Below are 24738 nucleotides of genomic sequence, written 5' to 3' on the forward strand. Positions count from 1 at the left end.
ATTCACTACTGTATAGTAGCTTTAAGAGATCAGTTGGCAAGATCTCGACAGTTGAATACCCCAGGTTTTATCTATACCATTTTCTATAATAGAAAGAGCCCATCAGCAGAATTATTAGTTTCAGCGCGCATTGGGCGGCTCCGGTTGAAATAACGAAGCGGCCATCTTAGCGTCATGTACAAATACTCAGATGATGCCCGTGCGTCATTCCGCCACAAACTAGGAAATTCAGCGGCCCTGCAGCTGCATCTTGCGAACTTTTTGGGATTTGCCCCCTCCTCCTTCTTGATTCCAGCTGCGCCGCCTGCGGTGCGTTATTCAACAGGCAATCATCAGCAGGCCCGGCTCAAATCCGACGATTGTCCTATTTTCCCCAAATTTTAACGAGCTCTCTGTCGAATTCGCCCACGACGTACAACCCCGCCGATTCCTCGACCATGCGTTGACGATTCTCGACTTAGCCTCGCCGCTTGTCCATCGGGGGAGACTAAACCATGCTCGCTTCTCTTCTTCGTCCCAAAAAGCGACGAGAGTACGCGCAAAGCTCACAGTTCGCGTCGCGATACGCCGCCGACGAGTCGCGATGGCCATTGCTGAACGAAAACGAGGGATACAATGGAATACGTGAACACCGAGCTGGCCTTGAAAATGCTGAAGAGGAGAGTGTTGAAGATGAGGATGCCGACGAGGAAGACGAGGCTGCGCCCATCGAGTCCACGCCTCTACTTCCCATATTCTCCGCGCCTCACCTAGGTAAGTACTTGATGTTGCCATTGCTTCTAGATTTATCTTCTTAATTAGATCCCGATCTAGACATTCTGCCCGTCTTTGATATCACACGTTCGATTCGGTCCTTGATCATTTCGCGGTGCGATGTCAATCTGACTTGGGAGCAATTGCGGTCTCCTCAAATCTCGCAGTTCTTGGTGAAGCCAATCCTGCAGAAAATAAAAGAAGTCCATTTTTCGAGGGCTACGCTATATGCACTGATGACCAACTGTCTACAATTCGACCGGGAAGTTCACTTGAATCCGGGGAATAGCGGAACCAACCAAACTCGAGCGATGGTGAGCGAGCTTCTCGCGATCAAATTGCTCAGGGACTACACTACGCGCGAACTAATTGATGCACTATCCTACGACTTTTACCCTCTCCAGGGTCAGAAGGCGGACGGCGACAGATGGCCTTCCGCGGGCGGAAGTAAATCACGTCCTGGTGCTGCCCGAATTTCATGTCTTGAGGTAGCTATCCGTGCCCAGGCGAAACGCTTCCTGGCACATCCTCTGGTTATCAAGCAGTTGGAGGCGATCTGGGCTGGCACGATCGTTTTTCACTCGGCTGCAGACAGTCTTCACCGTGCATCCACACAGGCTCGCTTTGAACAAGGACCGGTACCCTATGGTGCCACTTCTAGCGGCAATAGGTTCTCAGATAAAAATCTCGGCTCCGGTGCATCAAGTCTACGCCGGTCTGTGACGCTTTACAATCCGCGTGATGCCTCGCCGTTTAAGCTCTCCCGTCTAAGGGTCCCTCGCTACAGGCAGTTTCTATCGACTTGTTCCTTTGCCGTTCTTCTTGGTCTATTCCTCGCCGTATTACAAGAACGGAGCATAGGAATCACTTTGTTGGAAGTTTTGTTCTGGTTCTGGAGCGCCGGATTTATGCTGGACGAGCTGATCAATTTCAATGAGCAGGGCTTCAGCCTCTACCTCATGAGTTTCTGGAACATATTTGACATTGGAATCCTGGTTCTTCTATTCTGCTTCTACTGCATGCGGCTGTATGGCGCTGTTGTGCCATACGCTCCTAAGCAGGAAGTTGCGGAAAGGGCGTATGATATTCTGGCTGCAAATGCAGTCCTCCTGTTCCCGCGACTATTTTCGGTGCTTGATCACTATCGCTATTTCTCTCAATTGCTTATAGCATTCCGAATAATGGCTTCTGATTTGGTGGCAGTTTTTGTTCTGATCGTTATTGCGTGCAGTGGGTTTCTAGTGGCCTGTCTTAGTATTGGCCAGGATGAAACTCCAGCGTCCGTCGCATACGCCCTCTTCCAGATGGTGATGGGCTTTACCCCGGCTGCCTGGACGCTTTGGGACGAATATGGCTTCCTCGGGCGCGTGATTCTGACCATGTTCTTATTCATCTGTCATTTCGTGATCATGACGATTTTGATCACAGTTCTTACGAATTCATTTATGAGGATTGTGCAGAATGCCAACCAGGAACACCAGTTCTTGTTTGCTGTTAACACAATCTCAATGGTCAAATCCGACGCTCTTTTCTCCTATGTGGCGCCAACGAATATTTTCGCTTGGCTGATCACCCCGCTCCGATGGATGATCCCGTTCAGACAATATGTGCGGCTTAATCGCACTATCATTAAGATCACCCATATGCCTATACTGTTCACCATCTGCGCATACGAGAAGATGATCTTGAGCCCACAAATGATTGAAGCCACTGACCTTATCGATCGCCCCGTACAATTTACAACAGGGGACCATAGCCGTCATAGATTTAGAGCTTTGAGTACGCGGGTCTCACGACTGATTCGAGAACCATCTGTGGCCACGTTCCAGCAAGATCGGGCCCTCGCTGAGGTGTTTCGGCAACCGTTTGGCGGAAGATCCAGCCGCAGCCCTGCAAGAGCCATTCAAAGAAAGAGTAACCTTGTCAACGAGTGGATGCAAGGCATGGGTTCCGGGCCAGTCAACCCGCCTGATGAGCAGGACTCCGATGAAGTCGACCGACTGGAACGAATGCCTAAAGGGCGTTTTCCTTTTCGACGGAGACAAACCCGCAGTCTTCGTGACTTTACAGAGTCGATTGCCTCAAACCTCGACGATCATATACCGCAGGCCATCTCCTCTCCTGTCACGCCGCGTAACGGGAGAAACCTGCTACCTGACAGAGCACGGCGGTTCTCGCATCATACAGATATTGAAGGCGATAATGAGCTTACCAGCGACGACAACTCTTCGACTGAGCAAAGGTCAAACTCCAAAGATTCCGATGACGAGTCTAGCCGCGGGCAGAGTGGTGGTCTGGTTCAGGGAAAAACTGGAAAAACCACGCCGAAATTTTACAGCTCTCGTCCATCTACGGCTAAACGCAGGTCTCGCAAGAACAGTCCGAACCGATTCTCCCGTCACCACTCACGACATCCATCTGGAACTACAATTCTCTATAACCCAGTATCCTCAAGTCACGACGACGAAACCGATCCGGCATCACCTTCAGTTCGACCTAGAATCATACCAAGCCACTCAATTTCCGTGGCCTCGACCAATCGAAATACACTAGAAAGAAGACACAGCTTGGATGCCGGCAGAACCCTCAACTCGAATATATTCAGGTCGAACCCAATGTCTGTACCTAACATGGGGAACATCCTCGGACCCGATCTCGGCCACAGCTCATGGCATCACGAAGCATCCGCGCTCGCCGGTCTGGGCTCAGACCTGGGAGACGGTAAGGCAATTGCCAACGGGTTCGTCGGGGGCGTTCCATCGAGCTTCACCACCCAAATGGCATATGCAACAGGCGGCATTCGACGCAGAGATAGCCCCAACAGAGACCAGGATCGTCTCAGCAAGCTCGTTCTGGCCCGAATGAATAACATTGAAGAAGGGTTCCGCGAGGTAATTAAAGAAGTTAAAGACCTCCGGTCTAGCCGCAACCAGAGTCGGCTGGACGAGCAGCGCACCAGCCAACGAGACAAGCGGCGAGCAGAGAAGAAGAAAGCTCCAGGATCAAGGAAGAGTAAGACGAGTGATGGCACTCGAACAGCGGAGCCGACGCTGGCTGGAAACGGTTCGGATATGAATGAGTACGATGATGTATAACGCATTGCCTTTCCCTTCCCCACCCTCTTTTTTGTTCAATTACGCAGGGGAAACATTTACTATCTATTCCCTGCCTCAAACATTGTTCTTTACAATTGTGCATACATTGGGCGGCTGTCTAACTACAATTCCTGTTTGTGCACTGCTTGCTAGGCTGATCGCGGCTACACGAGATAATACGCTGTACTTTAATGAGAGCTACGAATTCATTCTCTAGGGCCGACTCAATTCTATAACACTCACCGGTTCAGACAAGCTCTAACCTTGCCTTGGAAACTAATTTGTTCACATCATATACACATTCAACAAGTCATGATACGGAGTATTGACATGCATATAACAATATACCCAACCTATCTGACAAGCTACCACCTACTTAAATACCTAACTAGCCCTGCTAGCTACATATGGCAATGCACTCCCGCCGCACCCGGGCAATGATCAAGGTCACTCGAAGACCCTACAACCTAGCAAGATTCAAAAACTCTCCAGGAGCATGGTACTCCGGAACCTCCATCTTCAGCGCATCCCCACTATACCCTAGATCCTCAGCCGTGAGGACAGCGCATTTCTCTCCAATAAGCAGCGCCGTGCTAAATGTGTTGCAGCCCACGTTATCGGGGCAGATGGACAAGTCGCAGACCTTCAGTCCCTTAACGCCATGCACGTTCAGCCGCTCATCGACGACGCCGCCGTGGGGCGCAATGTTGTTTCCCTCGCGCGGGGCCATGCTGCATGTGCCCAGAGAGTGCCAGGTTGTCTCGACGTGGCGTTGAACTAGACAAACGGGATGTCAGTATTAGTATGAGGGATAGAAGGAATAATGGATGATTGCGTACCCCATTTCTCGATATGTGCAATGTCTTCCTTAGAGTACTCGAGTTCGCTGCGGGCCTCGAATCGGTTGGAGCTGAGGGTTGTTGGGCTGGGTTGTTTACCGGGGGTTAGTGGGTGAGACCAGGAGCCTGCGCGGTGATGCATTCGTTAGCGTACCTACGTACTCCGAGAGATGGAAATAAAAAGAGAATAGAGGAGATAAAGCGTACCGTGCTGAATGCCCGCGGAAAGATGATTCGGTCCCGCATATGCCTTCGTCGTCGCGAGATCCATGTCCTCCGCGCGCGCCTTTGAATCGTACGCAAAATGGGGGTGCATGCTTGTAACCTCGCCGGCGTACGAGGACATGCGCCGTGCTGTCTCACGCGACTTGATGTACCCCCAGACCATGGCGGCCATGTCGCGCTTGTCGTTCATGAAGCCGGCGTCGAAGTCCGGGGCCGCGTAGGGGTCTGGGCTTGTGATGTGTGTGCTGCCCCGGGAGAAGGGATACTCGAGGAAATGGAACATAGTGAAAAACTTGCCGGGGGGCATGAGCATGTGGTCGCCGAACCAGCTGTTTCAGAGTGCGTTGTTAGCAGTGCAGGGAATATGAGGATGGAACTTCAAGGAGGGCTGCGTACCCAGAAATAACAGAGTAGTGCATAACAGGCTTATCCGGCTTATTCTTAAAGTATGTCTCCCAGCCATCGACAAAATCAGGGGTCGGCCATTTTTTAAACTCCTCGAGCTCTTTCTGAGTTGGTCGAATCTTCACACCAGCCTCGATACCGTTCGTGGACAACGGTCCGGTTCCCTTGATGTTCCACTCCTGGAACACCCTCTTCTGGACCTTCGGGTCTCCGCGGAGGAAGTCATCAAAGGTCTCAACATCTGGCTTGGCTCTGTATGTTGAGAACGTAAGGTAGTGGTCCTGGAAGTTGCGGCCAACGCCAGGTAGGTGCACGATGGGCTTGACTCCCGCGCGGCGGAGCTTCTCCGAGTCACCAATTCCAGATCGTTGCAGGATCAAGGGTGAAGAAAGGGTACCGCCGCTGACGATAATCTGCTTGCGGGCTCGGAAGATGCGACGCGGTGGCTCTTTGCCGTCGAGGGGCTTGGTTGGAACGGTGACGACTCCGACGGCACGGCCGTCTTCGATGATGACCTTGTCGACTTTGGTGTTGCATTGCAAATGCAAGTTGGAGTATTTGGCACGCGTGCTGTGCACATAGGCGTGGGCTGCATCGCTGCGTCTTCCTGGTTGGTGTTAATATAATAAAGGGTAAATTGGAATTAACACCAGACGTACCGGTATCGCGGTTGATCCACTTCAGCCAGTGCTCCGCTCCATGGCTATCATACTATCAGTATGGTTCGGCACCTGTAATGAGTCTACATACCCAGTCTTCAGATCCTGGAGGTCGTCAGTAACAGGAATGCCCTGGGACTCAGCGGCACGCAGGAAATCCTGCGCTATCGGGTAGGTATAGTTGCCGAATGAAACCTTGATGGGTCCCTCAAAGCCATGGATCTCTGGGTTATTACAAGCCCGCTGGTAGGTCTCATGCTTCTTCATCAGAGGCAGCAGCTCCTCGGTCGTCCAGCCCTTGGCCTGGAAGTCGTCGTAGTCGGAAGCTGAAGCTCGGGTGTACATCTGATACGTTAGCAAGGGCACTGTCGATTAGCGCAATATGGGCTGGTAATACCATGAAGTTAATGGAGCTACCACCACCCAAGATGTTTGCGCAGGGAACAACAGCCTGACGCCCGTCCAGATGCTCAGATGGCCGAGAGTAGTAGAACGAGGCCGTCTTGGAGTCGAGCTTCATGTTGACGGGGTAGATACCGGGACGGTAGACCCTGGGCTTGTCAGTAATGACCTCATCTTCACACGGAGCCTCGAATGGAGAGCACTCCTACCATGGATTGTTCAAATTACTCTCGCCAGCCTCAATCAATAGCACGGACAGGTTATGGTCGAGGTTGGCGAGACGGCCGGCAGGGACGCATCCCGAGCTGCCTCCGCCGCAGATGATGATATCGACCTCTTCGGGGATAGTCATTGTTGCTATTACCCAGGATCAGAAAGATCAATGTATCTCTTGGTCAGGAGACCTGATCTTTAGAGATGGAAGAGTGAAATCACCCTGCAGCCGGGGGTTTGCTGGGTCTTTATAGACCTGGAATGGACATCGTCTTCCCCCGCTTGCTCTTCTATCCGTCACTCCCTCTCTTCACTGACCCCAATCACATCTAACCCCACGCGCGGGGAAGAACAGACGAAGCGTGATGAAGCGGAGAGCTCTCTGCACAGCCCTAAACCAGCTGGAGCCGGCTCATCTAGACCTAGGTCCATACAGCTTGCCTTGCGCCGGAAAATTCGGGAAAAGCTCCCCTGCCGCTGTCTTAGCAGCGATGTTATGGCAATCGGGCATGGATTATGCGGAGACAAACTTGATACGGAGTGATAAGTCCAGGAGATTGGTGAGAGGCGGATTTCATTCCATGTAAGACGCTGAAAGACATTTGGAGATATACCTCCTCACTCCTGTTAAGTCTCCAATTCTGAGCCAAGAGAGTATCTGTCTCCGCTTGATGCAGATGCGTCTGTGATCTGTTGACAATGTAGAGCGTGAATAGACAACGAGCAGAATAGGCTAGGCTATCGTTGTTAGGACGCAGATCCGTATATAATGTATATGATATGAGGCTACCCTCTCTTCCTCTCAGTACAGAAGACTGGAGACAATTCCGTACCGAATGAGGGCATCAGAATCAGCTAAACAAGAGTGCCATTCTCCCAGAGGAATTGAAAGACTGCACTGAAGTCAGTTATCCATCTCGAGTCTACCGTCCTATGGACGAAGTACGTCTGTCTCGCGCTCCACAGGTGGAGAAATGCCGGTAGGCTAAATCCTGCTTGCGGGGTTATGCTTATTGCAGTGTTATTTTTACCTCTCGAGCAGGGGGTAAAACGACGGAACCCCACAGATAAGACAGCTAGACAGCTTTCCCCAGTCAGTGTCACATATATTAACCAGAAGCCAGGTGGAACTCTTCTATATATTACGGCCAAGTAACAGGAACAGCAGCACTCATAGACAGACAGACAATTCCCGGACAATTCCCAAACAATCCCCATGCGCAGAGCACATTTACATCTGGACACGCTCATGAATGAATCAGGCCTTTCCAACCAAGAAAGTCTAGCCTTGCTCACTGAATCAACGGTGTTCGGAATGGTGGGGAAACGGCGGGATCCCCGGACTGAATGCGGGGTCGGGCTTAGGGATGGCCGGAGATCCAATCGATCCTAGCCTCAACGGTTATGGAGCTAGCCAAAGGTACATGCTGATATAACCACGCGTCACCTAGCGTACCAATTCGACCGGGCACTGGGCGAACAGAGCCAAGTACCTCTGCATAAGCGGCCCATCCAAGACCATCAGCGGCACCATAACCAATCGAGCAGTCAATTGCATCCAATGTCAGTTTTCAGCTCCAAAAATACAGAGTAATCCTCTTCCTAGCCTCTTGACGCTTTGTGATACACCGTACAACGCACTCAGGTGGATGCACCCCTCGACCGGGCAGTGGTGGATAAACTCGGATGGATGCAGTCCAGGTGCATTGATCGGGGCTCCGCCTCTCGTTTCGATTGGGTTAACAGAAAACCATTGCATTATTCGCGCTAGGTAGACGCATTTGGAGTTTTCAAGCGTCTTCGAGGTGCGGAGAGGGCACTGTCTCCACTTCGAACAAACTTGAAAGGTAGAACCTGTCGTCCGTCTATGTGGGCTTCAGGCCTGCTCTGTCCAATGTGATAAACTTGTGCGCACCGTTGGCCAATGTGCAGAAACAGAAGATTTCTGGGTGGAGTTGATTGCTATTATGTATCGGGTATCATGAAAAAGTGACCGAAAAGAAGCAAATGCTTTATGGAAATAGGTAGGTGAATCTTGGCCATGGCTCTACCTCGGAAGAGCCTCTGCGAGCCAAAACCGGCCATTGTTATCAAGAACCGCATTCAAATCAATCTGATCCATGGCCATCGTCGGCCGCAAGCCCATATCCATTACATCCCGAGCGACAGCCTTGATCTGCCGCATGATCGACTGCGAGATTGCCCAAGTGTTGGCCAGGGTTTTGAACACCCCGATAGTCAGCGCCAAGCGATCGCGGCTGGGATCTGGCATCTGCCCTGCTTTGACGGAGCAGGCGGCAAGTTGCACAATCGAACTCATAACAAGCGAGCAGATGAAGAACGGCGTGTGCTTAACCACAGGCATGCGGATGGAGGCTAACGAGGAGATTTCGCTGGCTGCTTTGAGGGCTTTCATTGCATGGGAGTGGTGTGAAAATGCCGGGACGGAACATGGCCCGTGGTGACCGCAAATGACTTCGGCCGCAACGGCTGGGGATGAAAGCAAGTCTGAACGCGGAAAGTGGAGGTAGATCGCCGTGCCGTTCACCACCATTGTCGCCTGGAACATCATCTCGTCAACGGTCCCGTCTGGACGCAAAAGCTCCGCTTTAGATTCTGGAAGGTGATGAAAGAAGCTTGTGATTCGGGCGTCAATCGATTCCACTTGGTCCTGCTGGCCTTCAACCAGGTCTTGAATGGCCACAACACGTCCTAGAATACGCGCCGCTTCGATTCGATACGTATAGGATGAGAAATCCCGTTCCTCGTCGGCAAAGACACGCTCGTCAAACTGCGCGATCGTCGGTGGCGGCGGGGGCTCTATCCCGTCCTGGTATATTCGCTCCTCGCAGGGAAGTGGTACTTCGAGGGGCACATGATGTGTTCGAGGACTTTTTTGAAGCCCAAGTGCTGTCAACATAGCCTCAATGATGAACAATTCCCACCATGTACGTCTTAGACACTCCTCCCTAAGCGGATTACCGCCGCCCATTGTGGTAGCGAAATCCCTAGTATGAAGACCAAGCTCAAAGGCCAGGTCAACTGCGGTAATAAGGCAATCTTTGGCCTTATCCCGTTCGTTTCGCGAATGAAGCACAATTGCGAGCAGTAGAAGAGCTTGAATCTTCTCCAACGTTCCTTCCTGCTCCATAACAGTTTTCATGATGCCGGGTCGATAAGTCTCACTCGACGCGGCGGGAGTGAAATGAGATCCCACAAACTTGATGACCTGCTCAAGGTAAGGTGGCACACAGTTGTGATAGAGTGTCTTGATCGGAGGCAAGATGGGGTGCGAAGGGTGGAAGAACTGGTAGTAAATGTCGACAAGATATCCATCATTGGAAAGTGACGACGATGATTCAGGGGTCAGAGGTGCGTTCTTGGCAACCACTTGCTGCGAAGCCCCAGGTTGTTCAGTGAACTGGGGACTACTTCCCGAAGAGGTTGAGGCAGGAAGGGTGGCCGAAGGCACATATGGATAAGGATTCAAAGCATTCCAATCCACAGGCACATTGTAGAACCCAACATTAGGATCAAAAGATGGTGCAAGATCGGCTGGTAGTTGCTCAGGTGAGGAAGGATTGGCGCGCCGCTTCTTCGAGGGCCCCTTGTATCCTCGCCGCGACGGGGTATACTGGCACTCTGCACCTGTGGCGGCACAACGGCTACACACAGGCGTGGCTCCATCACACTTCAGGTGCTTATGGCGACATAGAAGACAAGCAAGAAGAGACGGACCCGTGGCCCGCGGTTGTTGAGTCAGAGCCTTTGGAGGCAAATAATGCTCGTTCATCGTGGCTCTGATTCAACGTCTCTAGAGGGAATTTTGTAGCGATAGAGAGACCGTGATATACGCAGGGGGCATAAGCCTAAGGCCGATCGATCGCCCCTCTTATATACCGAAATAAACGAGAGTGATAACTACTCGTGGCAAGCGGAACCGAATTAGATATGCGGGGATGGCACAAGAACAAAAGGCTTCAACAGCCGCAATTAATCGATGTGTCCAGCAATTCAAAAAGAAAAGATGGAGGAAAAGGGATTGAAAACCTGAACAACAGTATTAAGCGGCGAGTAAATCGGGCTTGCTCAGGAGGCTTGTCACCAGCCAGGTTTGTAACCGGGCCGTTGCAGCAGTCTCCGACCCTCTTTGGATGCGACTAACCTTGAGGTTAGACAAGATTGATGAGGGACACGACAACGGTCCTGAATGGGCCCAGGCGCAACGGCAATGGAACGTTCAGGCGACACTCTTGATGGCTATTCGATAAAGGGTATGATGGTTGCAAAGTAAGTTGGGGTGATCGGAGGGAGCTCCCCGCCGTTGAAATGATGCCGGAGTAATGTGGATTAATTATGTAATTATACCCTTGTGCTACAGCTCCTCGTGCTACCCGATTCGGACGGACTGTCTCACGACGTTGACGACAATTGACCCTTAAGCCTTTTGGTACAATCAAATCCCCTTTATATTGTGATTGTTTCCGCAGTGCTCCCTTGTGCTCAGTCAGGTAAAAAATCCATTTGCAACCTTTGCGCGCGTCTTCCCCCTCTCAGATCCCCATGGCTAACTATCAACGTGGCATACAGCGACGAGCATCAGTTCCAAACACCCAGCCATTTCCTTCAGGCTCCGATCTCAGCAGACCGCCCAAAACAACAAGCACGTAGCTCAGAATGATTACCGACAACGATCTCCACCGGCTTGCCGTCTTTCTCGGCTCCTGCGCAATGATGATGATTGTCCTCTACCACTTCTTAGAGGTCAACGCGAAAGAGGACGAAGACGCCGCGACTCCAGTCAAGAACTCCAAAGGTCCTACAGAATCTCGTACACCAGCTACGGCGACCGCGGGGGGCTCATCAGCGATGAACGGTGGAAAGGATCGATAAACTTGGTTCAATTGACGGCTTGCTTTATGTATTTATCTGGAATTCTATTTGTTCGGCAATTGATTGAAAGCAAACATTCATGAAGTCGTGTCGATTCAACAGGGGACTTTGAGCGCATAGCCTAGATAACCCCGACAATCCTGTGAGTTCATGTACAAAATGAAGTATCAAATGATCCGAAGATATTTCCATATAATATATAACACCTCGACACCATTTCTTGCGGAAAGAAGAATGCAGGGTATAGTACAACGCAAAGAACTATTCAAGAAGCTGGCCGTACTTCATAGACACCTTCGTCATTGCTCACCCTCTGATTGCGCAAAGGGGTAGCTAGCTCACAGCCCCCAGGATCTAGCCCGACACCGATCTGGTTTTTCAGTCGTTGTACTGCCTTGAAGACCTCGTGAGCTTTTTCCAGCTGCGATTTATTTCCATGGACTTTATTAAACGCGCGGATAGAGTTGTACTCGGCAGGGAAGATTAGCGTATCCTCGTTCCCAGGCTGGTAAGATTCCGGAATGGTCAATGGCACCGCTGAGATATCCCGATCCACTATATTCCATGAAACGGTAGAGGTTAATAATTCACGTGAATCATCCAAGTATTCGCTTAATGTGCTTGAAGAGCAATCATGGTGCTTTCTCACCACTTGTAAGCACAGCCGGCCCGTCGCCCAGCTTCCACGCAAGAGAATCAAGATGCTCTTTCTTGACGTGATTCATCAGCTCCGCAGCCGGGAGTGTCCCCGTAAATGTGCAGCCTTTCCATCCACAAGTAATCTGGTAGGAAACATGGATCTTGAATGTATGCTTTTCGAGCAGCTCAAGGTTGTGAAGCTCTGACTGGCAGTTACCCCAACGACACGCAAAAACAGGATACGACGAAGTACGCTGTGGCGGCGCGACTGAAGCTACAACAACCTTGGGTTTGTTTGTGCTTCCAGGTGGCCGTCCACGACGTTTTTTTTCCATCGAGTTCGCCGTATTCGGTGCCTGCGAACCCGGCTGGGGATCATGCGGGTGCAGCGGCTCCTGTCTCTGGAGCTGGACCTGCGGTTGGACGTCCGGTTTCGGTTGGGGTTTATTTTGAGGATCTGCCTGCCGTGAAGGTGGGGAAGGCGGCTGAACTTGCTGCAAGGTTGGCTGCGGTGGATTGTGTTGCGTCTGGGCTGGATACTGCTGCGGAGTGAAAGTGTTGTTGACGGGCAGCGCGACTTGCGCTGCGGAATGTGGGGCGGTTGTTTGGCTGGTTTGCAGAGGGTTGCTTTGAGTAGAAGTCTTGATTTTCATTTCACGTGACGGCCCACTAGGGTCCACTAGATCCCATCGGAACGTAGCGAGGTCGGAGTTCATTTCGACTTGAGTAAATATGCTGCGCAGACAATCTAGATGATGATTCAAGTGGGCCTCCGTGGGATGACGACCAGCAGCGATGAGGATATCCCGGGCAATCGTCTTGGGATTGTAGGCGGTTTTCTGTGCGGCGTCTGCCTCATTCAATGGGCTCACTATGTCCGTTCTGCTTCTCAAAGATGTCCTATCTGCAGGGTCGTCGGGTTGGAATGTGTAAGCCGCGATTTTTCCGCGAGTACCAAGAGGCTGAGAATGAGGTTTTTGTGCTATGTCCGGTAAGGGATGGGATATAGGTGGTGTTGGTTGAGTAGAAAGGGCCCTTTGATTAGATGGATTCTGGGCTAAGTGCTGCTGTGCGGATGATGTGGCAGTCTTCACTGTTGGAGAAGGGACGGGCTGTGAAGTAATCTGAGATGAAAACTGGGGAGTAGCTTGTGCTGCGTATAGCGAGACTCGTTGCGCAGGGGACTTAACGATAGGCTTTGATGCTTGTTTGGGGTTTCGCTGAGCTGCAGGGCGAGAAATCTGTGGAAGATTTGTGAGCTGGGTTCGGGGTTGTAATTTCGGTAAACGGGTATACGGCGGCCTGGGCTGAGTATCTGACGATGCGACTGTTTGTAAAAGAGCAGGGTTTTGATCTGGCGAAGAGTATTGCGAACCAGACCGCGAGACCGGTTGAGGGTGTTGTTGTGCGGTATACTGCGTGGTTGAAGACGCGACAGTGGTGGGAAGAACCTGGGATGCGGTTTGGGGCGAGGCACATGGTGAATTGCGCCGCGAAAGCTGCTGCGCGACGGTTTGGGGACTAGCGCTTGATAGAGCTCGTGGCGCTGCTTTCGAGTGTTCCAGCAGTGCGTATTGGCAGACGTGTTGTTGTGCGATCGCTGGAAACACAGAACGTTGCGATTGTGCTTGTGTCGTAGGTCTCGTTTGACCCGGCGCAAGATATTGAGAGCCTGGCCGCTGGACTAGCTGTGACATGCGCTGTATAGCAGGTTGAGTTGCAGGCTCAGAAGTAGGAGAGTTATGAGTCTCGGACGTATTGTAATCTGTGCCAGAATGAGTATTTTGAACGGCGGGCTGCGTTCGAACTTGCGAGTAAGCCGGCGACGCCACTTCTAGTGAAGCCTGAGAAGGAGCTTGTATGATTAAAGGTGCTTCTACTCTTTGCCTTTTAGCACTGGGGCCGAAAAAGGCATCGTTGGTGGCGTTCGCAGCTTCCGTTCCCGAATGCGATTGCGGCATTGTGTTCAGCAGCTGGCGACCAGTTGCACGCTTCGGAGAGTGCTGTGAAAGTGAAGTAGTGGGTAATTCGGAGTTCTCAGCGTAAGGTGTCTGTCTTTGATATTCTCGAGGGGGTGACGGCCCCCACCTGTATGAAGGGTACGACAAAACGTCCTCTAGCCGTACGTATGGCTCCGTCTGCTGGTCAGATGGGTAATAATGAGACTTGGTATTATCATTGCTGTTCGCTGATGTTTGTAGATTCGAATTTGAGAAATTGTAAAATGGGCTTCTCCAATGGGATTTCGAATTCTTCTCGACACGAGGGGCGGTTTGCCACAATTTATATTGCGCATAGCTGTGCGGCCAGTCAATCCATGTTAGATGCTCGTCAGCCATACTGCGAGGGACGCTCATTCATAGAGGTAGCAAACGACGCCGAGGGGAGCTGGGCGTTGCGAATGCGGAGTGAGGGGTTAGCAAATCTGCGCATAACGACAAGCTGATATCAATTGCAAGGGCAGACGAGGATTCCTGCCACACGAGTCCGACCTTTGCAAAGGTCCTGTCACTTGCTTTTCCCTGGCGGACCGCGAGAGGGCGCTACTTCTAGACCTGCGGCGCTGCGCAGATACCGTCGACGCGACTCCATGATCTTTTCCGACCATCTGGGCACGCCGTTAGTCAGCCTCGCCGAGTAGAAGCATACTGCTATTTTAAGAAGGCGGTCAGTGACGCTGGCGTAGCCAATTACATTGCAGCCGCCAGCCCTAGCCTTAGCGGGACGTCATGTGACGCACATTCCACTGCCCACATTTTCGGCTAACATCGAGCCCAGTCGAGTGAAAAAAGAAGTCCTTCGACGACAACGACGACAACACCACGACCCTTTCTCCAGAGTCCGGTCAGATATCAAAAGGAGGCTCTGCAAAAATGGCCGTCACAAACCAGGGTATGTTTTACGGAAATTCCGTCGGCTCGTTTTGGTTTTCCACGCTTCTGTGCGCCTTTGAATTGAGTTGGGATTGTTCTTCGAAGACGGCGATGGCGACTAGACAACCCTTCCACGCCAGCAAAGCTACGGGATGAATGCTGATATTTTTTTCCTTCGAATAGCAATCTCCTCCTCGCGCCGGAAGTCGCGCAAGGCGCACTTCAACGCCCCCTCCAGCGTGCGCCGTGTTATCATGAGCGCGCCTCTGTCCAAGGAACTCCGTGAGAAGCACAATGTACGATCCGTCCTTTCCATCCATCAAATCATTCTACAACGATCTTCCCTATGCGCATCTTGAGCGGTTACGAGAAAGGGTGGACTGAAGATTGATTTGAGGAATTGAGAACAATGGCAAGAGGACCAGAGCTGACGGATATCAACCTAACAGGTCCGCTCCATCCCCATCCGCAAGGACGACGAGGTTACCATCGTCCGCGGCACCAACAAGGGCCGTGAGGGCAAGATCACCAGCGTCTACCGTCTGAAGTGGTGCGTCCACGTCGAGCGTGTTGTCCGCGAGAAGTCCAACGGCCAGAGCGTTCCCCTCCCCATCCACCCTTCCAAGGTCGTCATCACCAAGCTCAAGCTCGACAAGGACCGTGAGCAGATTCTGGAGCGCATCAGCAAGGGTCGTGAGGCCGTCAAGGCCAAGTCCGCGTAAGGAACTGGAACTGGGACTTGCATTTTGTGTTTCTATGGATGAATGGCGTGGGAGTACAATGAGATCCTGCTGAATCTGATCTTATCTTGATTCTCTTAAATGAGCAACATCAAAAAAGAAATATACCTGCTACGACCAGACCAAGGCCAGGCTTCCATCGCACATTTTTATGAATGACAAACGAACGATTCGAAGATGTCAAAGGAAGAGTTTCCCCTTTCTCGCGATCGCAGACTCGCCCGGACGCAGCAGCAATCGCAACCTCTTCTGATTTATCAAGCCATCTACACAGCCCATTGGTTTCTTCCCCTCCCCTTCACCAAACCCCCAAACTCGCCAAATTATCTCCTCATCATTCCCCTACCATGATTGATGAGGTATACGGTTGGCGTAGAAGGAATTGCAGAATCTGAATTTCCAGAAATAACCTCTGCCTCGCTTGCAGACTCGCACCGAGCTACTCACTATAGCCAGGACGCTGCGGGTTTGAGAGTGAGATACATACTCCTGTAAATTGTAGAATTGGATGTAGTTGTCAGTGGCACGATTGCACTTATATATGGCATGCAATGCAAATATTCTTGTCTTACACAGAGGCCGCTTCTGGCACAAGGTCCTTCGCTTGATTTGTGAGCAAGTTTAAACCATATAATTAAGGATACTGCCATGCACATTATGGTAAATCAATCATCGAGCGCCCGCAAGTCAGCACTAGATACAGAATAATATACCATGTCCTTGAATCATCGTCATAAAAAACTGTTCATGGAAGACATGAGAAGAGAAGCCGTAAGCCTAAGAAACCAAACCGCCATCTAGCCCAAACGTACTCCCTGGAATGCCGGCCGAAATCACCACTAAGTATACTAGTATATCATGGCCAGCTCCTCACTTCGAACTTAGATCATTATCAGCCAACACACCTTCCCCAAGCCGGTAACCCACACCCCATCCCAACAGATAGATAGATGAGGAACACAACCACCACCCCCAAAAGCACCATAAGCTTCGCATTTTTCCACCACATTCTCCTCCGCAACCCACGACTCCTCATCCTAAAATCATGCGCACTCCCACCCAACCGATCCGTCTTATCAACTAGCAAATCGATCCTCTCCCCGCGCTCCAGCACTCTTTCGATATTCTCTGTCATAATGTCTCTCACACTATCAATTTCCTTTTTCGCACTGGCCAACGAATCCGCCGGCGGCGCCGTATTGAACGTCTGCAGCAAACCTCGAAGCTCATTATTAAACGCCGCACAGCCGTATGCGGGTAACGAGGCGAAATCAGTGTTGGAGGGCGGATAGGTACTCAGAAATTGGCGCTTCATTTCGAGAAGGTAGGCGAAGGGGATGCGTCGGCCTTGTTCGGCCGTTGCAACAACGATGTAGCTTAGGGGGGCGTAGGAGGAGGGCTCAGATGTTGTGGTGCCGGCGGGGCCGGAGGGGGAGTCGGATATGTAGTGCACGAAGAGGCGTTCGTGGGTGTATGTGAGCTTTTGAGATTGCTCATGGCTGATCTTGGGGAGGATGATGGAGGCTAGCGAGGATGCGGCAGTTGAGGAGGAGCCAGGAGCAGAATGTTCGGCGAGGATTGTGGTGCGGTGGGCGATGCAGGAGCTGGAGTGGTTTCTTAGCTGAAGTTGTATCTGTATATAGGTGGAAATGGCGCGAGCATGGGAGGGTGCACTGAGGAGGTGACATACTAGAGCAGGAAGCTCGAAGGCTTGGATGATGAAGCCATGATGAGTGAATGTTATGCTTTAATGCGACTATCGGTGATACCAAGAGCCAATCGCCGAATATGTCTGGGAGAGACAAAAAGAAGACTGATCTGAGCAGCTCTCGAGGTTGAACTCGACGCCATGACGTTGGTGACGCCAAGTCTCGATCCGTCACGTGTTATCAAGCATTTCCCCAGGTTGCATGAGGCATTCAGTTCTATCACGTAGTACGTTGTTTTCTAAAAAGATGTAGATCATAAACTTCCGCTATTGGCATTTTATCCTCCTGCCCATTATTACTCATCCTCATGAGAAGCCAAGTCAAGCCCAGCAATTCTTCACTCAAGCATTCTTGTGCCTAATAGGAAGGTTTGGCGCTGGGCCATCCTGCACATTCAGCTCTTCGAATTCACTAAGCTCGCTAAGATTGCCATGATCCAAAACAACTGTGTTGTCGCTGGTGTCGGTATCGAAAGCATCGTCGTCAACGTCGTCCGCTGACGTCTCCAACGTAAATGAAAGCTCATGATCAACAGCCTGAATATCCGGAGAACCGGCTATACTCGCCTCATCCGTTCCCGAAGGGAGCTCTGAACTGACTGACAGAACTTCACTGTAAATTCCCTCTGTGGCTTTGTGAGACGCGCCGTGGACTGTGCTCTCGAGGAACGAAGCGATGGACGGCGTAGTTGACGGCGCAGCACTGCCAGTGTGGATAGAGGGTCCCGGGGCAGAAAACCCATCTACCTCAGCAAGCGGTATTTGGTTGGCGTAAACGCCGCCAGTGCCGTCATCACATCCCCCAGCCCATAGGGGGAGAAACTGATACTGCTGCTCGGTGAGGCTAGTGATGATGTCCGCGATAACGTAATTCATTTCATTTCGGGCCGGCGAAAATATCCTTTTGATAAATGCACGCCTGTGATAATATGCCTGTTCAAGAAAGAGAGGTACAGAGAAGGGTGCGTCTGGTCCATACGTCAGCTCATTGTATTCGTTTCCAGAATACCTGTGTTGGTGCCGTTCAGGCTGAGGTCCGAGGTTATTGTTTAAGGAAAGGCGGTTGAATGCGGTGACCCTGCTATACAACTCCTGCTTAGTGATACGCCTGATAATTGCGTCGTGCTGGTCATGAAAAGCCCCGACTTCGCCGCCGAGACGAGCAAGGGAAGTGCCCCAAGGCACTGCAACATCAGCACTGCCATCACGCTCGGTAAGCCGTGTGTCACTGAGAAGTGTCCAAAAGGTCATGGACATCAAACGCTCCGTCAAGCTCAGGCTGTTAAAGACGTCCAGAAAATCAGTTGTTGGGTAGTTCATTGGTCTCTGGAAAGCGTTCGTGAGAAGTCTGGTCTTCGTTCTCTGAGAAAGCGCCACGATGATAGAAGTCCGCACAAAGTCTTTCAAGCAAGATATGAGTTTTTCCTTAGTCTCCAATGCGTACGGTGTCCTTGGGCTGTAGGCAAGAACATTCTGAAACATCTCTGACTGGTACAGCCAACGCATTTCGGTCCCGGCGAGCTCGACGAATTGCTCTATTACATAGCCTAGGAGCGACTCGCCAGCGTACTGCACCCGTTGCTCGTCGTCATCGTCCAACGAACCAAGCGGTCTTCCATGGACTGTAGTCTTTCGCTTTCGGGGGGCCGGGGCACTACAGTCGCGCAGAAGCCGCAGAGCCTCCTCCCCGACCAAGACGCAATAAGAGTCTTGCATCATATGGGCGCACTGAATGCCCTTTCCCAATCGATAAGTAATCTCAGGATGAATCTCGATGAGGCGCCTATTATTCCCCTCGTAGACCCAGTCCCTAACACGGACGCTGAATTCAGGCATGGATGCAAGCCCGTACAATTTTGCTACGGCAAAGAACGTCCACAGCTTGCATGGCGTGTCGAGCTTCGGCTCAAGGCCCTCCAATACTCTTAGGATCTGAACAATACCCGCGCGGTGCCTCTCAGGAGAGTACTCAGCAAGACGGCCGGATTGATCTCTGATATCACCCTGAGTCTCAGACCCGCCTACTAGATTCTCCGGTAGAACCCATCGCGACTGTGAATAGGCCCAGGTTCTTATACCGACTGGGCAGCTTAGCTCGGATATAGTGAGTAGGGCCTCGTCTTCTACTGAGGGCGGTGTGAGGTCAACAATGTACTTGATGCCGTCTGATAAACCTCCCCGGCGGTTGATATTTCGCTCTTGCGTGCGCTGCTCGAACTGCGCTTGCAAAAATGGAGATGCCGATCCTAGGAGCTTCCAGCTGTGGATTCTGTGGCCGATCGACTGGGCGCAGCTGGGATGTAAAGACCAAGCTGGCTTGTAGGACGGGGGGTCAATGAAAGCCAAAGTATCGGCATCCTTGAAGAAGAGGAGCTCTTGGAGCTCTGAGGTACTCATTTTGCGACCAGTTCTGGGGTAGATGTAGAGCCAGTATAATACTAGGTGTCTGGGAGACGTAGAGATGGAGCAATGTGAGAGGAAGCAGCAGCAAAGGAAGGAAACCAAGACTAATAAAGTGTGACTGATAAAGCAGGAAACTGTGAGATACTAGAGAACGATAGGAGAAGAAATAGAATAGAGATGGGGCTGAGTGTGTTGAACTGTGTTGAGGGCGAGTGAACTGGTCAGCTCACGAATGGTTGGTTGAAGTGAATGAATCATCCTTTCAGCCTTGCGCAGCGCCAGTTGCCAGTTGCCAATCGGGCGAATCGAGGGGCTTTGAGGAATGCCTGCTGCCTATATTCATGTGATTGCATATATTTATGCTGTCAATGCAACTACCAGAGTGGAAAGGTGGAAAAGTGACTTTGCTCTAGAGCAGAATGTTTGGATCATGAGTTTGGCAGATTCAAACGTATCAGTGAAATACGCCACAATGCTGGATTGAATGAGTGCCCTGTCCATTGCTTTGAAACCAAGTAAACGAAACAAAACAGATCTTCTAACACCCAAGTAAGGAAAGTCAGTGCAGTCTATGGCCCTAGAAAGCGAAGTAAGGAACGACAGGCTAAAGATGGTATCATGGTATCATGGGAATGACGTCGAACCTACAAACAAAACACAGACGAAAAATAAGAGCGATGCTATGCTATGCGATGCAGTCTGCGCCCAACAAACGAATAGCAAAACAAGGAAAGAAGGGAGTGAATGGTACGCAAAATCACATTTCTTTCAGCGCCTCCGCTCTCCTCGCTACAACATCCTCCGGCCTAACCACGTTTCTCAGTGCCTCGCTCGCCTGAATTAATCCATCAATGCTAATGGCATGGTTCGTCATCGAGTGGTTGATGTACGTGTAGAGTTCTGCGGGGGTAGAGCAGGTCGTTAGAAGTTGGTGCTCGTTTAGTTTGAGGAGGGCGAGCGCGACTTGGAAAAGGAATGTGCTGCCGCTGCCGCTGCCGCTTCCTAGATCTATGTCTGCAGGTGTGGGTGTCGGTGTGCTCGAGCTCTCGCGAGTAGCGGATGGAGATGTGTTGGAAGTAGGCGTGGAAGTAGAGGGGGCTGACTTGTTCACGATGCTTGCAACGTCAAGACAAAGGACGACGTCCCAAACGCGGTAGAGCGCTTCGGCGGAGAGGCAGTCCGTGAATACAGAGAGGAACCACTGAAAAGTAAGCGCCTCAAGTTCAACACCCAGGCTCTCCAGGTGGGCGGAGAGTTTTGGCAGAACCTGCGAGATGTACTGGCGCAGAACTACCTGGTCAGCACGGGACGCCAGAAGCCCATGGTCATAGTAGTGCTTTGGAAGGATCTTTTCAATCATGGAGGCAAGCAGCCAGAAAGTATCCTCTGCGGTGGGCGTAATGAGAAGCAGCGAGCCGGCAATGAGGTTCATGCCTTGGCAGTAGCCAACCTCCGGGTTACGGCGGGAGTAGGCAAGAAGGACTTCTTTGAGTTTTGTGACGCCGGGACCCTTGCGGAAGAAGACATTGTCTGTTAGGGTTCGGTTGATGTCCATGTCAATCTGAGCTACCACGGAAGGATCGGGTTCACTGCCGCCAATGCCTTTGACGAGATCATCGTAGTACCCGGGCACTCGCATAGATGAAGCACCGCTGCACTCAGACCAGATTTTAGACCGCAACGCGACAGGAATCCCGCCGAGGACAAGATTTCGAAACTCCCGCCATTTCGCACGGCCCACCTTGCCTTTGTTGCCTAGGCCAGAAATTCCAACCATCTCGCCATCCGCTAGTGAGACTTCCGGCATATCCACAGCCTTGACTGAACGGTCCGACGCTGCAGCGGCCGCAGCAGCAGCCTCTCCTTCTTTACGGCGCTCGGCACGTACCTTGCGGAGGAATTCGTTCCAGCGGACAGTCCTTTCCCGCTGCAGCCAGTCGTGGAGGTCTGTTAGCTGTTCGAGAAGCAATTTGACAGGCTCCTGCTCCCCTCCCGACGCGAGTGCCGCTATTTCATCCGCCGACGATCCAGCAAATTCCGGGCTGTCTGCAACAACTGTAGACGTAGATGCGGACGGCTGAGCATTAGGGTTGACAGACACCGAACCACGCTTGTCAACAACAACCCCATTATTCCTAGGCGCGTCCTCGCCTGCGGTTGTCAGGGAGATAATAGGCCCAGCAGAAGGGGTATGCGAAAGTAGCTCTGTTGGCGCAGACGGCACTGTCAAGTAGTCTTGCCACCGCTGAGGCCCCTCCGATTCGGTCGGTGAAGCTGGTCCGGAAGAACGACGAGAGCCAGCAGCCGAAGGCGCCCGTCCGTTCACAGGTTCATCAGGGCCGGCGGCATCATCCCGTAATACATCCAATGTTCCCGCAATGCTCAATCGGCTATTCTTGAGTATACTAGCTTCTCTTTGCCGTCTCTTCCGCCGCTGATCATAAATAAAACCAAAGCGGTCGGTCAGAAGATCTCCACCAAGGTAGTTATTGTAGAGAGGCGACAGTGTCGGAGGCCGAGATTCCATTGGAAGAATAGCGTCCATCTCAACAGGTCCCAGATTTGTGGAAGTCATCGCGGAAGCATCGGCCGCTGGGCCCTGCGAGATGCTTGAAGCCGGTTGTCTTCGGCCGAACTGACCAGACCTGGGTGCCGTCCCTGAACCATTGGGCCTTCCCTGAGCCCCTTGAATGCTTGTATGACTGTTTATCCTCCTGAGCGCCGCAACAGCCGTCATACCATGTTTGGTGACAGGTGGTGGAGGATCCCTATTCCTCTCTCTGTTCGTCGAAGAAGTTCTCCCACAGTTCCTATCCATAGGGCTCTCATCCCGGTTCTGGTTACCCGCGAACAGCTTCATCGTCCAGGACGAGGTGGATCGCGAAGATTTCCGCGAGTGCGTGCTGGCGTTGTCTGCCTGCTGTCCTTCGATAGGCTGCTGGAACAGCTGTTCATCTAGCGGCTTCCGTCGGTTAGGTACGTTCCCTGTCGGTACTTGTCGAGAGCCACCCTCTTCGTCCTCCCCAAGCTCAGATATGATACTGCTGGCGCGGCTAGTCTTACGGCTGTTCGTGGCGCTTCCGAAGATGAAATCCTGCCAGCTGCGTAGAGAGCCTCCCCGTTTCCGATTCTGAATCTCAAGCCCCACACTAGACGTCCCCGACTTGGCGTCGCCTTCTAACCGAAAAGGCCTTCGGATCGTAGACTGAACGGCAGTATCTAGATCATCATCGTCATCGCCATCAGAGTCACGAAACTGCGACCCCACTTCATCACTCATTGCCTGTTGCATGAGTCCACCGACCCCAAAGCCTTTCACCGTCTGTTCCGGATCATTCTCCTGCTCATTGTTTTTCTGCGAATTTTCCAGCGCATACAACCGCCGTTCAATATCCTTATTCGACACCGACGCCTCACGCAGCATCCTCTTGAGTTCCCGCTCCCTCGCGTCAGCACGTTGGCGCAACGCAGAGATCTCCGCATCACGCTGCGCCAGGTCCCTCGCAAACTGCCGAACAAACTTAACGGCCCCATTACTCGCAATTAAACGCTCGATATGCGCATCGTCCGCCAAATGCAGTGCCCCAGGGAAATCCCGGATCGGCACGGAATCCTCAAACAAAGCCGCCCGGCCAGAACTGTGCGAGCCAGCAGTGGTCAGCTTAGCCAGCGCCGCTCTGCGGTCCCGGTTACGGTCCATAGCGGTCTCGTTCTCCTCGCCCCCGTCCAGTAACGCGCTAGTCAGCGCACGGTTCAACGCGGGCTGCCCGAAGAATCCGTTGGGCGAGCGGTCGGGCGACAGGGACGGGAAGGAGGTCAGATCGGTTTCGGACTCGGTCGCGGTCGTGGATGTGGTCACGTTGGACGCGGAGTGGCGTTTCTGGGCTTTCGTTCGGATGGCCTTAGCTTTCTGGCTGTGACGCGACGAGGACGAGGCCTGCGAGGAGGAGCGGCGCTGGGGACGAAGAAGACGATCGCATTCCGCCATGGCTGAAGGGACGGCGACGGTGGCTAGGGCTGGCGAAGGAAGGGATGGCCACGGGCTTCATGAATGCTTCGGTCGGCGGGGTCTTTCTTGCATAAAAGAGGGAGGGGCTATGTAAGTCGGAAGGCCAAAGAAAAGCCTGACCCGGACTAATGATATAGATGAGCGACGGCTGGCCAAACACTCGAAGCTTTGGGCGGCCCCCTCGCGGAATGGGCTGGACTTAATCGGTGCCGCGACCAGAGCTAATGCAGGGTAGGACAGAAACAAAAGATGCAGCAAGGCCAGTAAGCTAGCGCGCACACCATAAGCGGGACAAATGACAAGAACCAGAGAAAGACAGAGAAATGCTTGATGAGCGGGGCAGAAAAGAGAATTGAAAGTGAAAGGGGTTCAGAACGGGTTGAAAGAAGGAGATGGCTATGGCTGCGTCTAGACAAGAACTGTTGATGGGGACTGAACTGGACATGGACAAGCGGGCAGCATGACGTGGTGGCTGCATCTAACCTGACCGCCTTTCCTCGCCGCTATTCAGCCCTGTTCTTTGTCGTATCTCACAAATCTGTGGGCAGGCCTAATTATATATTTCTGCATGTCAAGATCCTATTTCCCGGGAGATGCAAGCTATCAGTTAATAGAATAGGTACATTTTATGATTACATCGCTCAGGTACCCTTCACTACAGTATAATACAGTATAAAAACAACAGAAAAGCCTACAAATCACCGCTGGGGCATAGCTCAATATCACAGTTCTGTTTGATGTAGAATTCCATTCAGATACAGTTACTACGGCAGCTAACCAACGGTTATCCAGTCAGGCTCCTACTATACAGAATACAGAGTACAGAGTAGCTAGAGGAAAGATCAATCTGCTGACTCATCGCCCCCAACCCAGCTAAGCCAG

General features: G+C 51.9%; 8 protein-coding genes across 8 annotated transcripts; 2 read left to right on the forward strand and 6 right to left on the reverse strand.

The window, feature by feature from the left end:
• Positions 1-240: 240 nt before the first annotated feature.
• Positions 241-4075, forward strand: BDW70DRAFT_141231 (uncharacterized protein). Its single transcript, XM_073737736.1, has 2 exons — positions 241-753; positions 814-4075. The coding sequence occupies exons 1-2, from the start codon at positions 495-497 to the stop codon at positions 3846-3848; spliced, it is 3294 nt and encodes a 1097-aa protein (XP_073593493.1). The 5' UTR covers positions 241-494; the 3' UTR covers positions 3849-4075.
• A 233-nt stretch (positions 4076-4308) lies between these two features.
• On the reverse strand, positions 4309-6730 carry BDW70DRAFT_169983 (GMC family oxidoreductase; the record flags this gene model as incomplete). The annotated part of the gene is made up of 8 exons (XM_073742819.1): positions 4309-4625; positions 4688-4813; positions 4895-5241; positions 5309-5924; positions 5977-6020; positions 6068-6321; positions 6374-6527; positions 6588-6730. The coding sequence occupies 8 exons, from the start codon at positions 6728-6730 to the stop codon at positions 4309-4311; spliced, it is 2001 nt and encodes a 666-aa protein (XP_073593494.1).
• Positions 6731-8494: 1764 nt separating this feature from the next.
• Positions 8495-10573, reverse strand: BDW70DRAFT_91065 (Zn(II)2Cys6 transcription factor). Its single transcript, XM_073745178.1, has one exon. The coding sequence runs from the start codon at positions 10382-10384 to the stop codon at positions 8639-8641; it is 1746 nt and encodes a 581-aa protein (XP_073593495.1). The 5' UTR covers positions 10385-10573; the 3' UTR covers positions 8495-8638.
• A 1323-nt stretch (positions 10574-11896) lies between these two features.
• On the reverse strand, positions 11897-12920 carry BDW70DRAFT_91074 (putative C2H2 finger domain protein). Its single transcript, XM_073745179.1, has one exon. The coding sequence runs from the start codon at positions 12837-12839 to the stop codon at positions 12117-12119; it is 723 nt and encodes a 240-aa protein (XP_073593496.1). The 5' UTR covers positions 12840-12920; the 3' UTR covers positions 11897-12116.
• A 2015-nt stretch (positions 12921-14935) lies between these two features.
• On the forward strand, positions 14936-16285 carry BDW70DRAFT_141239 (60S ribosomal uL24 domain-containing protein). Its single transcript, XM_073737737.1, has 3 exons — positions 14936-15015; positions 15180-15292; positions 15446-16285. Exons 1-3 carry the CDS (start codon positions 14997-14999, stop codon positions 15716-15718), a joined length of 405 nt encoding a protein of 134 aa, XP_073593497.1. The 5' UTR covers positions 14936-14996; the 3' UTR covers positions 15719-16285.
• Positions 16286-16328: 43 nt separating this feature from the next.
• Positions 16329-17542, reverse strand: BDW70DRAFT_141242 (synaptobrevin family protein). The gene is made up of 2 exons (XM_073737738.1): positions 17427-17542; positions 16329-17340 (listed from the first exon to the last, which is right to left on the reverse strand). The coding sequence occupies exons 1-2, from the start codon at positions 17462-17464 to the stop codon at positions 16629-16631; spliced, it is 750 nt and encodes a 249-aa protein (XP_073593498.1). The 5' UTR covers positions 17465-17542; the 3' UTR covers positions 16329-16628.
• A 144-nt stretch (positions 17543-17686) lies between these two features.
• On the reverse strand, positions 17687-20055 carry BDW70DRAFT_141243 (uncharacterized protein). Its single transcript, XM_073737739.1, has one exon. It carries the CDS (start codon positions 19839-19841, stop codon positions 17787-17789), a length of 2055 nt encoding a protein of 684 aa, XP_073593499.1. The 5' UTR covers positions 19842-20055; the 3' UTR covers positions 17687-17786.
• Positions 20056-20250: 195 nt separating this feature from the next.
• On the reverse strand, positions 20251-24348 carry BDW70DRAFT_141244 (TBC domain-containing protein). Its single transcript, XM_073737740.1, has one exon. It carries the CDS (start codon positions 23833-23835, stop codon positions 20605-20607), a length of 3231 nt encoding a protein of 1076 aa, XP_073593500.1. The 5' UTR covers positions 23836-24348; the 3' UTR covers positions 20251-20604.
• Positions 24349-24738: the final 390 nt, after the last annotated feature.

This window comes from Aspergillus foveolatus (assembly GCF_047715535.1).
Source record: "Aspergillus foveolatus strain CBS 279.81 unplaced genomic scaffold BDW70scaffold_48, whole genome shotgun sequence".
NCBI lineage: Eukaryota > Fungi > Ascomycota > Eurotiomycetes > Eurotiales > Aspergillaceae > Aspergillus > Aspergillus foveolatus.

What these genes read in the sequence shown, in the direction of transcription:
- BDW70DRAFT_91065 (XM_073745178.1), bottom strand. Translation starts at nt 10,384, where the DNA reads ATGAACGAGCATTATTTGCCTCCAAAGGCTCTGACTCAACAACCGCGG.
- BDW70DRAFT_141242 (XM_073737738.1), bottom strand. Translation starts at nt 17,464, where the DNA reads ATGGCTTCATCATCCAAGCCTTCGAGCTTCCTGCTCTA. An exon ending in CCTTCGAGCTTCCTGCTCTA is followed by an intron (nt 17,341 to 17,426) that starts GTATGTCACCTC and finishes AAACCACTCCAG; the next exon opens with CTCCTGCATCGCCCACCGCA.
- BDW70DRAFT_91074 (XM_073745179.1), bottom strand. Translation starts at nt 12,839, where the DNA reads ATGAACTCCGACCTCGCTACGTTCCGATGGGATCTAGTGGACCCTAGT.
- BDW70DRAFT_141243 (XM_073737739.1), bottom strand. Translation starts at nt 19,841, where the DNA reads ATGAGTACCTCAGAGCTCCAAGAGCTCCTCTTCTTCAAGGATGCCGAT.
- BDW70DRAFT_141244 (XM_073737740.1), bottom strand. Translation starts at nt 23,835, where the DNA reads ATGGCGGAATGCGATCGTCTTCTTCGTCCCCAGCGCCGCTCCTCCTCG.
- BDW70DRAFT_141239 (XM_073737737.1), top strand. An exon ending in AACTCCGTGAGAAGCACAAT is followed by an intron (nt 15,293 to 15,445) that starts GTACGATCCGTC and finishes TCAACCTAACAG; the next exon opens with GTCCGCTCCATCCCCATCCG.
- BDW70DRAFT_141231 (XM_073737736.1), top strand. Translation starts at nt 495, where the DNA reads ATGCTCGCTTCTCTTCTTCGTCCCAAAAAGCGACGAGAGTACGCGCAA. An exon ending in ATTCTCCGCGCCTCACCTAG is followed by an intron (nt 754 to 813) that starts GTAAGTACTTGA and finishes ATCCCGATCTAG; the next exon opens with ACATTCTGCCCGTCTTTGAT.